The following is an 18281-nucleotide window of genomic DNA, read 5'->3' on the forward strand; positions in this document are numbered from 1 at the left end:
CGTGCCCTACTTACACCGCACCTCTGACCACCCCACCCCACCGCCGGGCCTGCGCGGACTCGCCGGGAAGGCGGCGGAGGAACGGGCAGGGGAACGCGCCCGCCCCCCCCTACGTGCGGCGACGCGGGAAACTCCCGCCAGGGCGCGGAAAACGGCGGCGTGCGCGGTCCCGTGACGTCACATCCTGGGCGGGGCTCCGCGCCGGAAGTCGGGCCGTTGCCTGGCAGCGGTTGCCAGGCGACGGCGGCGGCGTCGGGCCGGCCATGGCGGCAGCGGCGGACCCGGGGCCGGCCGGCACCTTCCCCAACTTCATGGCCGAGGGGACGCTGCTGTGCCGGCGGGGCGAGTACGACAAGGCGCTGGCCTGCTTCAACAACGTGAGGGCGCCGTGCCGTGCCCGGGGGGGGTGCGAGCGGCGGGAAGGGGCCCGCGGGCATCGAGGCGGCCTGGGGGCGGGAGGGGCCCCTCGGACATGGCGGCCGCGACGGGACGTGCGGCCCCAAGGGCGCCTGGAGGTCACGGCCTGAAGGGAGGTGGCCCACGCGGGGCCGTGCGGGGGGTGCAGTGGGGTTTTTCGGTGAAAAAGTGGGTTTCTCCTCACCCATCGCCCAGACCCATGTCGGGACGGGGCAGGTTGCAGCGAGTACTTGTGCCCGGTCACATCTGTGCTGCGGAGGCAGCACCGCTGGTGTGTCCCCGTCTGCTGCCTTCCAGGCGCTGAAGCTGAGAGCAGGAGACAAGCACTGCCTAGTCGCCCGCTCCAAATGTTACCTGAAACTTGGGGACATGGAAAATTCCCTGAAAGATGCTGAAGCTTCTCTCCAAAACGACAAAACGTTCTCTAAGGTAAACAGCATGAGGTGACAAGAGTCTGGGTGGCCGAGGACCGGTCTGTTATCTGTGAAACTCTGAAGGGGCTGGGAGACAGTGTTGTGTAGAAACAGCTAATTCCAAGCACACCCTTGACATTTTTATTGCTTCCAGAGGAGTGGAGGTGCTTAGTCAGCAATTGAGAAAGAGTTTCAGGATTGGATTTGGTTGTATGCAGATTGCGATAGCACAGGGCTCTCACTTCTGCCTAGCAGGGACATGTGATCTCTGAAGCTTTTTTTCCTCTTTTTTATTTTTTTTCCAAATGTCATTTTAGGGCCTTTACCAAAAAGCCGAGACGTTATACATCATGGGTGATTTTGAATTTGCATTAGTGTTTTATCATCGAGGCTACAGACTACGTCCAGAACTGCAGAAGTTCAGGCTGGGTATCGAGAAGTCCCAGGAGGCAATTATCAACTGCATTGGAAGTAAGATGTTTCATTTTATGGCCCCTACAAGCACAGCCAGCAGCTGGTCGCTGGACAGCTGACGGCAGATTGGCTCAGTGAGTGACCCAAGGACCCTGCAACAACAGAGTCTCTTTGCTCAGCGGCCACTCTCAGGTGAAACCAGGGAGCACCAAAAAGAGCACAGCCCTGTTCTTTTTTTGGCTGAATGCCCATTCATATACAGTGTCTAATAACCGGTTATGTAAGTAAATTATGACACTAACTTAAATTTCCAAAGTCACCGTGAAAATGTTCTAAATACAGAACCAAGCAGCTCACCTGCTTACGGCCCTACTGAGTACAGAATCTATTCTGAGATCTTTAGGCTAATATTCAAAGTTTGTAATGAGATTTGCTGTGCTACCTGAGACTGGCCTTCCTGAGATCTGACTTTCCTCCAGTTTACGTTGCACAAGACCAGTGAAACTGTTGACTCTTGCAGTAGAGCGCTGCTGTCATCATCTCTGGCCTAGATCACAGAACGTCGCCCTGCAGGAGGCAGGAAAGGCCAAGGACCCAGTGGTGTTCGCAGCAGGCTGACACCTCCTCCCTCCTCCCTCAGTTCTTCTCTCAGCCACGCTCTCGCACGCCGACAGGCGCGGACAGGCCGTGCACCCCCTCCCAGGCACACAGCCCCTCCTCGGCGGGTGCTGCTGCCCCAGACTCGTGCTCAGGGAACCCGCGTGTCGTGTCGCTCCCGGGGCTGCTGTGAAACCGCCCGGCTGCTCAGGGGCTGCCGAGGTGGATCCCCAGAGCTCGTCCCCTCCCTGCCGGGGCACACCCTGCTGCGCACCCCTCACGGGCCCTGATCCTGCAGATATCTCAGTGCTTTACTCTCCCTCAAATCTGTTGCAAAATTTCAGTCCACCTCCAGTGCCACAGATTAACCTCACATCCCAGCTGCAGAAAAGCTTGACGCTCTTTCATATGTGATATTTATTTAAAAAAACAGGGAAAGTTTCCAGATCTAGCTCGCTTTCTCCATTACTGCAGCTTGGCACATTTACGGTCCTTTTAATTTCTAAAGCCTCTGCACTGCTGTTCTTGAACACTAACAAGTATTTTCTCTGTATTTGCAGGTCCATCCTCAGTTAAGCTGGAGAATAAAGGGGATCTGTGCTTTATAAGCAGGCAGGCAGAGGTACAGTCTGCAGAGCTCTTGCCCTACAAGCTGACTAGAGCTGTTACAGTGCAATACTTTCTGAAATAGGCATTAGAGGGTTGAGAGTTTCTGTAGCAACATGGGTGGGTACAGCTGGTCTGGTGAAGTGCCCTATGAGCACAGAAAGCACACTGACCCCTTGGGAGAGTATTTATACACCTGCTTTTAATGTCATTCTGGCTCAAGCTACGCAAAATTTAAAGAAGGCAGAAGGGCAGGGGAGAGCAACACCCAGAACCAAAGCCCAGGTTGAAGTTTCTCCGCCAGGCGGGCTGGTCCTGCCGGCGCTGTGGATCCCCCATCAAAGGCTAATCAGTAACAGCGCTGGGGTCGGAGCCCGGGTTCATTTATCCACGATGTTTACTTTGGTTTCACCTGATGTTTAAGGTTCACATTTTTGATAACGGACACTGTCTTGATTGCTTCATTTCGGGGTGCTCCAGTGAAGTAGCGCCTCGTTCCTCTGCGACGCCAAACCACACTCCCCTGGGGTCAGCGCTGGGGAGCTCATTGCTGCTCTCAGCTGGAGTGACGGGTACTCCGTGGTAAAAAGAATTTGTACAAAGGGGCCTAAACATGAGCACTGTAACTGTTGGGATTTTGAATGTGAAACTTTAGAAATCCCGACGTTTCAGAAGCCCCGACTGTTACAGCCTCTGTTTCTTTGACTGCGGACCAGACCCGCCTTTCCCCCAGCCTTCACGGCCTCGCACAGCTCTGGCCAGGAACCCGCCCCCGACAATACAAGACCTGGGCAGAACCAACTCTTGCTCTTCCTATAACGCCCCCTCCTGTTCTTGGAGGGGAGGGAGCACAGCGGGCAGCAAAACTGCAGTGGCTCATGACCAAAGCGATGGGTGAGACACTGATTTTTTGCTTTTCTTTAAAAAATAAGTGGGCTCATGTGGAGTGTAAACAAAATTCTGCTAATCCTAGTGTTCCCCACTAATCTCCCCCAACTTCCTTTATTTTTTCTTGCTGTAGAGCAAAAAAGCAAATCAGAAACTCCAAATCAAACCAACTAAGGATCAAAAGAGGACAAGGAAACAGGAACCTGTGAGGAATCCAAAAACAGAGCGAGAGCTTCTTGGAGAGCTTTATGCTGACAAGGCCTACCTAGAAAAGTTGCTCGAGGATGAAGGTCTTTCTCCATTTTATTTAACTAAATGCTCTAAGCAAGTTAAGCAAGTTCTTTTTTTTTTTTTTTTTCTTCATATCCCTATGACTACTCTTCCTTCTCTGTACCAGAGCTCACCTCGCACATAGTGCTGGCAGTGGTTGTGAGGGAGGCAGGAGTCTGGAGGGTGCAGGTATTTTTGGAGCCAGATCCAATATTCACAACTATAAGCATATTTCCTTCCCTATTACATGTCAGGCTTTTATAACAAACAATAGATCAAGTCCAAGCAATCTGTGCTGTTGAAATCAAAAGCAGGAACAGTGTCACTGCAAACTACTTCTGTCTTAGTGTTAAATTCCACCAACACTTGCATTAAGTGCAAAGTGTTGCTCCTAAGACTGTAACTCATTTGTGGGTTTGTTATAAATGCTGTTAAGATCAAGATGAAGGATTTGGAGAAGTATCTTAGTTTAGAACTAGGCAGAAAGGTGGTTCCCCTTTAGTAATTCTTCTAGGGAACTCTTTACCCAGTAATAGAGAGGTAATTAAGAATTTAGTCTCCTGGCGGGGTGATGGCATTACTGGCATGAATAATGTCTGTGGCTGCCTGGTCTCCAGGCATGTAAACGCTCTCGCAGTTTCCCTCTTGCAGTCTCACCCACAGGCTGTTCAAACGCCCCACGCAGCCGTTTCTGCCCAGGACATCATCACAGCCAGCCCCGGAACGGCCCCGTCTGGGCTTTGCTCAGCAGAAGGCGGCAGCTAAAGGGGCTGGGAACCAGCTCTCGCTCCCGCGCAGAACGGGTGACAGCACGGGCGTTTGCCGTAGCTTCCCTCCTCATCGCATCAGTTCTGGGGAGCACTGAGGACTTTCATTTCTAGGACTGTCTGTCAGAGCAGAAAAACATTCACAACCATCCCCCACTGAACTGCAGCTTCATCCAGCACCCACATTAATACTCTCCTGGGTTCTACCATCTTTTCAGACTTGATGGAGAGCAGCACAAAGCAGGGGACCAAAGTAGCGGACCTGGTTTTGAGCGGCATTTCCTACCTGGACGCTCGCCGTGAATTCTGGCAGCAGCAGAAGCCTATTTATGCCCGTGAGAGAGAGCGCAAGCTCAGGCAGCAAAGGTGGATCCGGAACAAGACACGAAAACCAGCCGAGATTGGCAGATACATTGTGAAGAGCATGGAGGACATCCAGCTGTGTAGGTGTCCTGGCTGGAAGCAGCGAGAAAATGATGACTGGCACGTGTAATTATTTGCTGTAGTAATAACAGACCAGAACAGCAGTAGCAGTGCAAGCATTAACAAACACCAGTTGGCAGTTTTGGGGAAGTATTTGCGTTTGTATTCTTCACCTTTCCCAACGCTTTCTTAGATACAGAATCCAACACAATTTTTTCCTCAGCTTTTTCTGTACTTGAGGTCTTGATGGTTGGTTTTCAGGACACCACGTGGATGGCGAAGCCAGGCAGGCCCCTGCTGCGTGCTTAGCAAACGCCTCTGGTCTGGGAATCAGCAGTGGTTTTACTGAGGGAATGCAGGCCACTGCAGTTAATCACTTCCATAGTTCAAAAATACCATTGCAGAGAGATGAAGAAGCTGAGAAACAGTGGTCTGGAAGGAAGGAGTAATTAATCTCTGGTCTCCTTCTCTCTTCCTATGCTACGTATTTACAACCCAGGGAAAAGAGTTTAGTTGTTACTGCAATTCAGTTCTTTTAAGCTACAGCAGCTGGGTGAAGGTGGTGTCAGAAACACCCTGCAGCCCGGCTCCTGCAGCAGGGTGCATCGAACAGAGCTCACCAGGGAAGTGCAAGGGCTCATTTAGGAGATAAAAACCTAAGTGCTGTAGCTAGACCCTCATCTCCAAGGCCAGACTGCCCTGCGGCAATAACTGAGCTTTCAAAACCTTTGGACAACAAGCATCTTCTCCTTTTTCCTCAGCAGGTGTGAGGTCGTTTCCCTGTGCTTACCCCAATGAAAGTGATTTCCAGGAGTGCCAGGTGGAGGGTCAGAAGTGCCATCTCGCAGGGGCAGATTTCTTGGACATTAGAGGGAGGAGTGTAGGAGATGCTGAAGGGTTGGGAGCTCCAGCCTTTCCCCAGCTTTGTCTGAGGGGTACACGAGCACGCCTGGGCTTGCCTCCCGCTGTCACTGTGTCCCCCGCCAGCATTGAACTCTCCTCCCTGTCACCAGTGCTGGCCGGGGACTGCCCTGAGGAGAGCTGCAGGAAAGCTGAGCGGCTGCTGAAAACCGTACAAGGGTGCTCCGAGGATGAAGTTCCCAACAAGAGTGAACTGATTGGAAACCTCCACAGCTGCATTGGGAATGCTCAGTTAGAGATGGGCCGGACAGAGGCAGCTCTGCAGAGCCATAAGATGGATCTGGAATTTGCCAGGCAGAGGTGAGTGCTGAGAGGTTCAGGTGAGTGGGGAAAGGAGGAAGGTGCCTCTGCAAGGGCTTTTAGCATCAGGTAATGTCGTAATTCTCATCTGGAGGTTTAACAGGGCAACGCATTCAGGCTCTGCCCAGGTATCGTGGTCTCTAGTGACTTCTTATCTTCACTATTTCAAAAATAAGGAGGCTGAAGCAGATTTTTAAAGGACCTAGACCACGTGGCACATCTCAATCTCGGCTGAATCAAAGCAAAAGAGAACCCAAGTCCCAGTCTCAGCACTTGTAGCCTCTAGTACACACTTCCTTCTCTGGGAGGTTGGGCTCTAAATTACACCAGTTTTCTGCTACATTTTCTCTTAAAATCATTTGCATTCAAACTGTGATAGCAGACTTGAAATATTTATCTAAGAGGTACAATTATCTGCCCATACGTACACATTCTGCAGCTCTTTCAGCTAAAACAGAATGGAGCAAAGTGTAGTCTTAAGATTTAGTAAGAGTTTTGCAGAGCAGAGGAGAAAACACCGAACAGTTGCTTGAACTGAAGTTATTTTGGTTTTATTTTTGCTAATACTGCACAGGACTTTCGAAGTGAAACTGTTTCTCATTTTCACAAATCCCTTTTTAAAATTAATACCGGTTTAAGAAATTTCTGCCTCTCTCCTGGCGATCTCCACTCCCCAGTTTTCCCAAATAAAGTTCAGAATTAGCAGTAGAGAGGCAGGAATGCCATACATCATTTTAGGACTCTTCTGAAGCGATGTCAAGTTGTGTTTCAAGGACGGCGGTGGCTGGGGGGGCTTTGCCCTCTCGTGGCTGGAGCTCAGCAGGGCAAGAGGAGACACGTTAATGCCTCGCAGCGCCCCCGGCAAGGCATTTATCCTCCTTTCATCAGTTTTTTCATTTGTAAGGTAAGGGTAGTCAAAGCAGGCCACTTCCGAAGGTGGGAACCAGGACTAATTAAGGAAAAAATTTAAAGTCCACAGGCTACATTATTATAGAAGCTGCCTCTAGCATGGGGCGAAGGCTCATTCAGAGCAGAGGGAGCAGGGCCTGTTACCCAGAGCCTGGAGACACAGGGCAGGCACGGACCGGTCTGGGTCTTCCCTCTTGGGCAGAAATCCGTTAGCATTTGGGACCCGGGAGCTGGCAGGGGACTTCCGTGGGACCCCCAGGGCAACTAAGGGAAACAGAGGCAAAGCAAAGTAGAAAGACTTACAAGGGCTGCCAGGTTTCTGCCAAAACAAAAATAAACCCAAAGACAAAACTAAACCACTTCCCCTGTGTCTTACGGGGTGTCGGCTGCAACAGCTGCAGATAAAATCAAAAATCCACCTTGATTTTATGACTTTCAGTCTGATATTGGTCCTTTACCTCTGCTTCTCACCACTTCACCTGAAGTTATGCTGAGCACCAAAGAAAACACGTACGGCTGAAGAAAGCCCAGACTATGTCAGGAACAAGACTAAGCCGTGTGTGAGCTGGCACAGGCAGGATGCAGGAACAACCACAAAACCACAAGCAAAATGCAAAGAGTAAATTTATTCTCGTTCCCTCGCGAGCGGGGGGATCTCCGCAGCAGCACCCGGGCAGAGGCCCGCGAGCGGGGACGCCGGCGCCGCGCAGCTCGGGCCTTGCCACCCAGAAAGACGAGGAGAAAAAGATCTTGAACCTGCTGCTTTCACCCGTGTATCAGGGATTTTCGCAGGTGTAGTTTTCTACTGTGCTTTGATCTTTCCCGCAGCAGGGCAGGAATCTCAGGCGTGTTCGATAGGTGCCTCGGAGTCTATCCCAGGCCCCTCTCATCTAAACACAGATGTTCTACCTGTCAGGCACACAAAACTAAACAATTGGTGTGATAAACGGGTGTTTCGACACCCCAGCCCATGTCACTTGAGTGTGTTTACAATCCTCCTTGCCAATCTTCCGTTCTATTCCGACAGTCAGCTACTACAATTTCTTTTTCTTTCCATCACAGCGATCTGCCAGATGCCGTGTCCAGAGCCCTCGATAACATTGGCAGAGTTTATGCCAGAATCGGCAAATTCCAGCAAGCCATTGACACGTATGTAAAATTAGCAACAGAAAAGGCATAAGGCTGTTTTGAATTACCTAGATGATGCCTTTTCAGTTTGTTTACTCATACTGGCAGCAAGGGGGGGCTGGGAGATTTTTCATACAACAGTACCTGGAACCCTTTGTTTATAGAATCAGTGGTTGAAATTATAACTGTGCTTGGTGAGATCTGCTAAATGTCTTTCTTACTCTCCGCTCCAAGTTGGGAGGAGAAGATTCCAATGGCAAAATCCAGCCTGGAGAAGACCTGGCTGTTCCATGAAATCGGCCGATGTTACCTGGAGCTGGATAAAGCTGAAGCGGCCCAGAATTACGGCCAGAAGTCCCTGCAGGCATCAGATGAAGAGGGAGATGTTGAGTGGCAACTCCATGCTACTGTCCTGGTGGCACAAGCACAAGGTACAGGCGTTAGTACCAGTTTTGCTCTAGGGATGGCGACAGCCTGTCCCTTCAGCACCTTGTGAAAACATCTCTGTGATTTAACGGCCAAAGTAACTGTTCAGACCAAGACCCCTCATCAGAGACTCGCTCGATTAACTATTGTTCTCTTGGTCTTGGCTTAAAATAGATGTTTTCATTTGTCTGTTACAGTGAAGTTGAAGGATTACTGGTCTGCGATCATGAACTTTGAAAAAGCCCTGGAGAAGGCAAAGCTTGTTCACGATGAGGCTGCTCAAAGGGCCGTCATTGCTGTAAGTGGGTTGTTGTGAAGAGGAGAAGCTTGGGGCCAGGGCACTAAGTTGGCTCTAACTATTGTCTGGTGAACTGAGAAAACATCACTGCACAGCTGGTGTGTTAAGAGGGGGAAAACGCAGCCTCCGAAGCAGTTTACGTATTGGAAGTTTTGAAACCTCCTGGCTCAGAAAACTTAACCCCAGTTTATGAACCAGTCCAACGTATAAAAGGATGAAGCCCTGGCCCTGCTCAGGTCGAGGGAAAATGTTCTTTTGACCTTCCTGGGGCAAGGATTTCCCACAGAGAGTGGCTGATCACAGCTCACCCTTTCCTGCCCTCTCCGAAAGGTCCCAGAGGAGCCACTTTGCATCAGACCATGGAAGAGCGTGTGGGCACGGCCAGGGACCTGCGGGAAAGCGGCCGCCTGTTGCCAGCCCCCACTGACCCGGCAGCGGGTTGGGGGATCCGGCTGAGCCCAGCTTGCCAGGCACCAGTTCCAGCACAGGCACCGACACCAGATCCCTCACGGGCATCCAGAGCTCGGGCAGAAAAAGGGTAGTGTGAGAGGGTGGGACCTTCAGGGGAGGGGACGCTTGGTAAGGGCTGAGGCCGGTAGGAATCACCGCAGAGAGGAACAAAGCACACTGTCACAGAGAGCCTTGTGGTAAGAAAGGACCAGGGAACGATAGCAGAGAGCAAAAGAAAACAGGAAAAACTCAAGTATGTAACTGCATGTCTAGAGCTTTCGTTAATAAGCCGTATCGCTTTCAGGCCTTGGATGATGTGAGCAAAAGCTTCATCGAGGAGCTGGACAAGAGGAGAGAAGAAGCGAGAGTTTCCTCTGTTAAAGGTAAGTGTCATTTAGACCTCGGCACCCCATAAATGTAGAAATTCTCCGTTTCCCTTCTCTGGAGCACAGACATGTGGGAACAAGGCACCCCGTTCCCCGGTGACAAGCACCTGGATCTCTGGCCCACGTTGCATCCTGCGGGCTAGGACAGGCGAGGGGCTAACGCGTTATAATTTGTAGCTTCTGGTTTTTGGTAGTGAAGGTTTAATCTTGAGCTGGTATAAACCCAAACAGGTGATGTCGGTGTTGGAGGGGGCTTTGGGCAACCTGGGCTAGTGGAAGGCAGGGGGGCGGGGCTGGGGGGGCTTTGGGGTCCCTTCAACCCAAACCCGTTGGTGACTCCGGCGAAGGAGCCGGCTTTGCCCTCCCCGCCAGACCCTCCGCTCCGCTTTTCGCAGCGCTGGCAGCGGCCCCGGTGCCCCGGCAGCCCCGTGGCGGCCCGGAACTCGCTCAGGAGCAAAACGCGGCTCTAAAAGCGACTGTGACTGAGGCCCGCGGCGCCCCCGGGGCCGGTTCCCTTCGCGCGCCGAGCTGCGACCGGCGCGGGGCAGGAGGGGGCAGCACCTCCCCAGCGGCCCCGGGCCCGCTGCCCCCCACGGGCCTCTCCTGCCCCCCCCGGCCCCGGGCCGAGCTTCCAGCTGCGGGGCAGAGGCCGGGGGTCTCTTTTCTTGCCCCCCCCTCTCCGATTTCTCAGTGCCGGGACTTGCTTTACTGTTGTTTTTTCCCTCCCAGACGCTGGGTGCAGCGGCGGGACCCCCCGAGACAACTGGGAGCAGCGGAGCGAGAGGGCGGGGAGCGGCCCGGGGGGGCGGGAAGAGGCGAAGCAAAAAGAAGGTGCCGGGAACTGCGAAGACGCAGCTGGAAAGGCCAAGGAAGGGGCAGGTGGAGGAGGAAAGGCCGGAGGAAGCGGCGAGCGGGAGCGGCGGGGAAGGCCCCGACCCGACGGGAGCCCCTGAGAGCCGCGGGGCCGCCGCCCCCCCCCGCGCTCGGCGCTGCGCGGGCGCGCTGCAAACACGAGCTCTGCCCTGAGAACCCGACCCCGACCCTCCCTGCGCCCACGCGTGGGGCGAAGCCGCGGGAAAGCGCCGCCCCCCCCCCCTCCATCCCTCCCCGTCCCGGGCGGGGACCGAGCTCCGGGCACCCCCCAACCGCCGCCCCCGGGGGAGGGTCCGGCCCGGCCCCCCGCGCCTGCGCGGTCACGGGGGGGGGCCGGCGGTGGCGGGGGGGCCCCGGCGCTATGAAAGGGACCGCGGCCGTGCCCGCCCCAGAGCCGCTTCCCCGCGCCGCTCCCTCACCATGGTAAGCGGGGCCGGGGCCCTCCCGGGCGCTGGGTTTCGTTTCCCGGGTGGGGGGAGGAAGCTCCGGAGTGGCCCGACACGGGGGTGCTGGGCGCGGGGGGGTGCCCGGGTCGGGGGGTGCAGCCGGGCGCAGCCCCGGGGTCCCCGCGGTGCAGCGGCTCCGCCCGGGGGGGTCCCGGGCCGCCCTGGGCACGACCCCCCCCCTCCCGATGCCTGGAGCACTCGCTCCCTCCGCGCGAGGCCCCGTCCCTGGGGGGCCCCGGGGCGCGCAGACAAGCGGGGGCTTTGTGGGGCCGGGCCGGGGGGGTGGCGGGGCTGTGCGGGGCCATTGTCCGGGCCCCCGCCGTGAGCGCGGCCATTGTCCTCCGGGCTGGGCGCGAACAATGCGGGGGGGGGCGGACATTGTTCCTTTGTTCGGCGCTGGACAAGCGGCCGCAGTCACCGCCATCGCCGGCAGCTGCCTGCGGGACCCTGCCCGACCCGACCCTCGGCCCCGAGGGGCTGCACCCCGTCCGCTCCCTCCCGGGGGGGGCTCGGGGGGGCCCGGGGTCCCCCGCTCTGCTCGGGGGCCCGGCCGGGTTCGGGAGCGGGCGCGGTGCTGGGGGGCACCGCCCCGGGGTGCTGCGCGACCCTGGGGCCAGGGGGGGCCGGTCCCGGGGTGCTTCGGAACCAAAACCCGCCTCCGCGTTCCCCAATGAGGGGCAGAAAAGTGAATCCCCTGAACTCGGTGTTTTCTAAGCAACAGCCTCGCCCTGGGCTCGTTTCTCAGCCGTGGGCAACCCCCCCCCCGGCAAAACCTCCTCCAGCATCGCCCGCGGCCACTGGTCACCGGGGCTGGTCGCGGCCGGGCGGGGGGGTGGAGGGTCACGCACTGACCCGCGGACCAGCGGCCGCCCCGCTGAGGCTACTGAGAACCCGCAGAGTTGGAGAAGTCCCGCGTCTCCTCCCAGGCCCTGCTGGGAACCGCCCGGGACTCCAGTTCCCGGGGGGAGCCTGGGCCAGCGCCGGCCCCCCCTCCCGGCTCACTCGCCGCTGCCGAGCGCGGCCGTCGCGGCTGGTTTCGCTTTCGGGTTCCGCTGCTGGGGGGGGCCGAGGGTAGCGGCAGCGATCGCACTTGTGCTTCATCCCAAGAGGAGCCCAAACCCCCCCCCGAGCGCTCGGGGTGCTGATGGGGAAATGGCAGGTCCCGGCGCCGCCCCGGGGGGGGGCTCCGCTCAGGAACAGCCTTTGCTGCGGGGCCGGGGGTCCCTGAGCTCCTGCAGCCCCTTCGCCCTCCCCGCAGCCACGAGGCTGCAGCAGCCGCCCCAACCTGCCGGGACTCCGGTTCCCCGGCGGAGCTCCCCGCCACACGCCGCAGCCTCGCCGTCGAGTAGGACAAGTTGCTGTCGGTGTTCAGAAATAAATTGGGCCCTCGAAGGGCTCTGCCCGGGCTGCAGCTTCGGCAGCTCGTGGTGCCCGTGAGACCGCGGCTGCTGCCACGTGACGGGGAAAACTTCCCCTTCCCGGTCCGGCCGCGGGCGCAGCGGGGAGCGGAGCTGCACCTGCGGCCCCTCGGGTCAGGGCCGGGGCCGGGGGGGTGGGACGGGGCGCGGGTCCCCCTGCAGCACCCGCAGGGGTGGCTGTGGGGTGGTCTCAGCCGAGGTGGGGGACGCGGGGGCAGAGGTGTTCCCTGCACCCCCTGCTCCTCCCAGCACCGGGGACGGGCGGGCTCCAGGCGTTGGTAGCCTGCAAAATATTTCCTTCTTGCATTTCAGAACAGAGGCTTCTCAAAGAAGAGTCACACGTTCCTGCCTAAAATATTTAAAAAAATGTCTGCTCAATCCACGAAAGAAAGACCCGAAAGCTTGCAGTTCCCTTTCCTTGACGATGAAGATACCATCTCCACAGTCAAAGAATCTAAAACCTTCTTTATTTTACGAGGCCTGCCGGGCAGTGGGAAGTCCACTCTCGCCCAGGCTATTCAGGATCGGTACAAAGATGCCTGCAAGGTCATCTCGGTTGATAGCTATAAAATCACCCCTTTAATAAGAAGCACCGTTCCTGAAGAGTATTCAAAGGTGGATGAGGATCTAGTTGACTATTGCAAACGAGACATCAGCGTTATTGTTTTGGATGACACTCACCATGAGAGGGAACGACTGGACCAACTCTTTGATATCGCTGACAAATACCGGTACAAAGTCGTCTTTGCCGAGCCCAAAACCCAGTGGCGGCTGGATTGTTTGCAGCTGAAGGAAAAGAACCAGTGGAAACTGTCGGTGGAAGAGCTGAAGAAGATGAAGCCGAGCTTGGAGAAGGAATTCCTACCCATGTATTTTGGGTGGTTTTTGAGCAAAAGAAGTTCAGAGATCCTGAGGAAGGCTGGCCAGGCCTTCTTAGATGAGCTTGGAAGTCTCAAAGCCTTCAAAAAGGAGAGTAAATACTGTATGTATAGAAGTGTCTTACATCTGTTGGTGAAATGTTAACAGTCAGCGAATGGACCGAGCTCAGTCAGCTTCTAAAGTGAATTTCCAGTGAAGGTTAGCAAGGAGAAGAACTGTTGAAGGCTACTGATCTGTTCCCCATAGCTGACAGAGTTGCTGTTGTAATTAAAAATAAACAAAACGGTTTTTCCTAAGGAGCCTGTTCAGCTCTGGCGCTGCAGGAGCTGCCTTCGGCCGGCAGCAGCGTTGCGCCGGGGGGCTCAGCATCCCCTGGGCGCTGCCGTGAGCTGGAGACAAAGGGAGAGACTGAAGCACCTCGTCCCCAAGGGGATCGTGCAGTGTCAAGGTTAAGACGAGCCATGATGATACAGAGAAGCTTCTGTTGTCTGTTACATCCCCTGTTAGCCCGGGGGGAGGGAGGAGTTTTACCCACCCATCAAGTCCTTTTCAGCAGTTAAAGATGAAACACGAAGGTTGGGGAAGGGACTTAGGCTCATGGGTGACATCAGGGGATCGCGTTTTGATACTGATATTGTTTACTTGTATTTGCAGTTGCTTCTGCTATTGAAGACCCCAAAATAAAAATAGATCTCACCAGCTACTTCGTGAAGAGGCCGCCCGGGGTCTTACACTGCACCACAAAATACACCGACTTTGGAAAAGCAGCTGGAGCCGAGGAATACGCACAGCAAGAAGTGAGTATGTGACCCCCGTGACCCCTGTCCTGTCCCGACCCCCCAGGGGATCCACGAGCCCCCCGGGGGGGGACACACGTGGCTTTGCTGGAGCCGAGAGGGCAACTGGGGACTGTGGCTACGTCCGTCCATGTGGCCTGTGCAATGGAAAAGTCGTAATTGTGGGGGAGATGGTGACTATTTCCTGTTGTTTTCCAAACAAAATACTCCTGCCCCCCCCCCCCCCCCCCCCCCCAGCCCCCACTTGCAGCATCATCTCCCATAGCCTGATTTGAACAATGATGAATTTAAGGTATTTACGCTTCCAGCTAAATTATTTCAAAACAGCTAAGCCCAAGTTAAATATCACAATTTGTGAAGGAGAGGTGTAACCAGCTCCGAATTCATGGAGCAGGAACTCCAGGCGCGACCCTCCAGTCGCACCCGGCGCCTCCGATGTGCCCGAGCAGGAGCGGCCGAGCCCCCGTCCCGCCCGCGGCTAAAGCTCTGTCCTCCCCCCTCGCAGGCGGTGAAGGCTTCCTACGGCAAAGGCTTCACCTTGTCCATCTCTGCTCTCTTCATCACCACAAAAACTGTCGGGGCTCGCGTAGAGCTGAGCGAACAGCAGCTGCTGCTGTGGCCTGGGGACGCCGATAAGATCCTGCCCACCGACAGCCTCCCGCGGGGCAGCCGCGCTCACGTCACCCTCGGCTGCGCCAACAGCGTCGAAGCCGTCCAGACCGGGCTGGATCTGCTGGAGTTTGTGAAACTGGAAAAGGCAGGGAACAAAGGGGAAGAAGTGGGGGAAATTGGAGGAGGGAAACTGCTGTATTTTGGTAACGGTATGTGGATGCTCACCCTTTCTAAAAAGATCGATGTGAAGGCAATATTCTCGGGTTACTATGGAAAAGGAAAACTTGTGCCAACGCAGAGCACCAACAAACGGGGCTCTGCCTTCAGTTCCTGCACCATCATCTAGGGCAGGGCAGGGCAGCTGGCTGGGTTGTTTTTAAAAGGCAAGTAACTCCTGTAACCTTTAAAAGTGTAAAGAGAAATAATTCTACCTTACTAAAGTCAGCCCTTTCGCCAGCCCCTCTGGGGAGAGTTTATTGGCCTCGAACAAGGAAGAAAACAAGCAACTCCTGACTGACAAGGGAAAACTGTCCCGTAACTGGTGCCAGTAACTGAAGTGCTGCTGAGTGTATTTTAATGACGTTTTGGAAGAACCAGCCGTGGCGTTCTGCTTGTTTTCTTCCTCAGAGGAAGATCAACTCTGGCCTTGTAGCGCTTCCCCATGAACCACAATCGTTAGAGCTTTCCCTGTCGGTACGAGCGGTGGCAGAGCAAAGCCTGGACGGGCCCGCCCCGAGGCCACGCGACGTGTGTGACGCCGCTGCCCGACTCCCGCAGCCGGGGGCTGGGATCAGCCGTTCGGGAGCGGAATTGCTGGGTCAGACCTGCGGGACCCGCTCGTGGCCCCCCCTGCTCCGGCGGGGCAGGTTCCGGTAGCTCAGCCCACCAGCGGGACCCCGCAGAGCGCAGGGGGGTCCCCAGCCCCGCGGGCGGCCGGGCTCTGCCCCGCTCACGTTTCCCCTGGGTGGGGGGACGGGCCCCACTGGCGAGCGGCGCAGGAGCCGGACGGGCTCTGACAGCGGCCGTGGACTTAAAGGCGACGAGCAAAATCCCAGGAGGGGGATTTGGCTCCAGCCACGTGTCGGGGGGGGCTGGACCAAGCCCTGTCCAGGGGCCTTGGCCTGTAGGGAACAATCCTGCCATGGCAGGGAGTGGAAGAGATGAACTAATGTCTTTTCCATCTTATTTTATAGAAACTAAAATCGTGTCTGAAGTACAGAACTGCACTTCATGCAAGATTTTACTACTTTTCTCTAATGCACTTGAATGTTAAGTTAGGGTGGCAGTAACACTGTAATGTAGGACCTAAGTGGAGGTATCGTAACCACGTAACTCACGTCTGCTCAAACCTAAACCCTCGGCTGGGACTAGTGCTAACGACCGAGCTCCTGTTGGCCGGAGCTTTACTGAGCCTCGGCCCGAGCCTCTGCCGGCCGGGGCTGGTCACTGCTTCACCCTAACACAAAGCTCAACTAACAGATCCCGGTCAGGACAACCTGAAACTCTGGCTCAGCCTTTGTGAACTCACAGTGAAATTAATCCCCTGTTAATCCATGTAAATACTGACTGTGCTCGACAAGCGCGTGCTGCGTCTGTCAGGGAGCTGTGGCGGGCGCAGGGGAGCCGGCGCTTCCCCTGGGGCTGCTCAGGACAGAGGCCAGGACGGCTCTGGGGCTGCTCTGGGGAGCACTCGGCAAGTTCACCAACGGAGCCAAACACTCCTGCTGTTTCAAAACGATGGATGATAAATTCTTGTTAGAACATAAAAGAATTATATATACACAGCCCTGTAATCCCCCCTTCCCCTCCCCAGAGGAACCCCGGCTGGTTCTGCAGAGGGCGAGTGCCTGATGCTCAGCCTGGGCCTCTCCTTTGTTCCCTCAGAGCTTTAAAACCGCGTTTAGCAGCGCGGGCCCAGGGCCACTCCTGGGGGAGTGCGGGAGCGCCCTGACCCCCCGCCCTCCCTGCCCCGGGAACTCCAGCTCCCACCCGGCACCGAAACGCGCAGCTGGAAAATCGTGTTTCTTTGCCTGTTCAAGAACAACAGTGAGACCGTCGTCATTTAAGTTTTTATTAGTTTGTACATCATATACAGTTTATAATAAAGTAAACCAATTGCATATGGTTTTGCTTCAGTCTGTGATATTCTTCATATAAACACATCATTATGAATTATGCCTAATGAAGTAAACAACAAATATTCACATTTTTACCATTCACATCCTAGAAAGGTTTCAGGGTCCGGGGAGGGACAGTGTCACACCGTGTGAAGCCCGTCTTGGAGAGGACGGCGGGTTTGGCAAAGCGATGGGGACAGCGATTGCTCCATGCAATACTCCCTCCCTCCCACGGGAGAGGGGACGAGAAGGTATTTACACTGAGGTAAACATTCAGAATTTCGGTTCAGATAAATACTGCAGCACGGGCGCGGGCGTCCTCTCCGAGTTGGCTTCACATCAGCGTCTGGTTTTGTCCTGACTGCGGCTGAATGTCGTTACCACAAAGCTGACACACACGCCACGAGGGTGCTGGGGCTGCTCTTTCGCACTCAACCCCTCCACCGTTGCTTCACGCGATCCCCTCCTGCGGCGCGGGGAGCAGGGGCGGGGGGGTCGGGGGGGTCGGAGGTGGGGCCGGCCCTGACAGAACCGCAGAGGCGGCCGCCCCACTCCCGCCGGCTCAGCCCCCCGCCCCGTGTCCCAGCCGGTGCCTCTGCGCCCCGCTCACACCCCCCGTGCCAGAGCCGAGACCCCCGGACGCTGCTCGAGGGAGGGACGAGCCAGTCCCTGACCCTGCGGGCGCGGGGAAGGGCCAAAGCGTTGCCCAGCATCTGCCGAAGGGCACAGAAGGGCCCCGGGAAAGCCGGGGGGTGCACGCGCCAGCTGTCCCTCTGCCCTAGGCGAGGGGAGGGGGTACAAGGCACAAATTTAAACGGGATGAAAACCATCCACTTGAAGATAAGTGAGTATCTTTAGTTATTACTGAAACTGAGGAAGTCGTTCGGGAAGATCCAACCACCGCGTGGTCCAAGCGCTTTGTCCCGCGAGCGGCTGCGGGGGCTCGGCCAGCGCCACGCTCCGGTTCCCGTATCGGAAACCAAACAACAGCACAGCAGCTTGTCCTCTGCACCCCCGCCGGGTACAGAGAGCTGAGGGACTTGCAAGATCCCAGGGATAATCATAACGGTTGTCTCTAAACACTTTTCTTTCCTCCTCCTTTTTTTTCCCAATTTGCATCAACGTATTTACAAAACAGTCAGACGCCTTTAGCACTAAGGATCCAGCTTTCAGCAACGCTCCCCAGCGGAACCGGGCGCTTCCCTGCGTAGCCAAAACACCGAAGAGCCTGTCAAAGGGGGCAGCCAGAGGCACCTTAATGGTCTTTACAGCTGATTCCAAGTCCAGGTTCAGCGCAGCTGGGAAGGACTCTCAGCACCCCCCGCAGAAGGTGGAGCTGACACAGCATCAGATTTGTAAAGCAAATCCGCACGCGGCGTCGTGGTCTGGAGGTCGGACCATTGTACGCACCAGGATCTCCCCACGCCAGCGTTACCGACGCCTGTTCTCGTTTGTAAAGCACGAAACTGCTTCTGTTTTCATTCAAATGCAACTGCAAATGTCACTGTTTGAAACTACCCCTACAG

The 18281-nt window shown here is 55.8% G+C and overlaps 2 protein-coding genes across 2 annotated transcripts; both read left to right on the forward strand.

Annotated features, from left to right (window-relative positions):
* Positions 1-250: 250 nt before the first annotated feature.
* On the forward strand, positions 251-10642 carry ODAD4 (outer dynein arm docking complex subunit 4). Its single transcript, XM_074892055.1, has 12 exons — positions 251-377; positions 715-846; positions 1148-1301; positions 2402-2463; positions 3469-3625; positions 4591-4815; positions 5809-6016; positions 7988-8074; positions 8288-8484; positions 8677-8777; positions 9532-9610; positions 10343-10642. Exons 1-12 carry the CDS (start codon positions 264-266, stop codon positions 10564-10566), a joined length of 1740 nt encoding a protein of 579 aa, XP_074748156.1. The 5' UTR covers positions 251-263; the 3' UTR covers positions 10567-10642.
* A 137-nt stretch (positions 10643-10779) lies between these two features.
* Positions 10780-16758, forward strand: CNP (2'',3''-cyclic nucleotide 3'' phosphodiesterase). The gene is made up of 4 exons (XM_074892113.1): positions 10780-10909; positions 12663-13332; positions 13884-14026; positions 14532-16758. Exons 1-4 carry the CDS (start codon positions 10907-10909, stop codon positions 14982-14984), a joined length of 1269 nt encoding a protein of 422 aa, XP_074748214.1. The 5' UTR covers positions 10780-10906; the 3' UTR covers positions 14985-16758.
* The last annotated feature ends 1523 nt before the right edge of the window (positions 16759-18281 follow it).

Source organism: Strix uralensis, chromosome 22, assembly GCF_047716275.1.
Source record: "Strix uralensis isolate ZFMK-TIS-50842 chromosome 22, bStrUra1, whole genome shotgun sequence".
NCBI classification, from domain to species: domain Eukaryota; kingdom Metazoa; phylum Chordata; class Aves; order Strigiformes; family Strigidae; genus Strix; species Strix uralensis.

Excerpts from the sequence above, each read along its gene's own strand:
- ODAD4 (XM_074892055.1), top strand. The coding sequence starts at position 264 with ATGGCGGCAGCGGCGGACCCGGGGCCGGCCGGCACCTTCCCCAACTTC. Across the intron at positions 2,464-3,468 it reads TTATAAGCAGGCAGGCAGAG|AGCAAAAAAGCAAATCAGAA; the intron begins GTACAGTCTGCA and ends TTCTTGCTGTAG. Across the intron at positions 8,075-8,287 it reads TTCCAGCAAGCCATTGACAC|TTGGGAGGAGAAGATTCCAA; the intron begins GTATGTAAAATT and ends CTCCGCTCCAAG.
- CNP (XM_074892113.1), top strand. Across the intron at positions 13,333-13,883 it reads CAAAAAGGAGAGTAAATACT|TTGCTTCTGCTATTGAAGAC; the intron begins GTATGTATAGAA and ends TTGTATTTGCAG. Across the intron at positions 14,027-14,531 it reads AGGAATACGCACAGCAAGAA|GCGGTGAAGGCTTCCTACGG; the intron begins GTGAGTATGTGA and ends CCCCCCTCGCAG.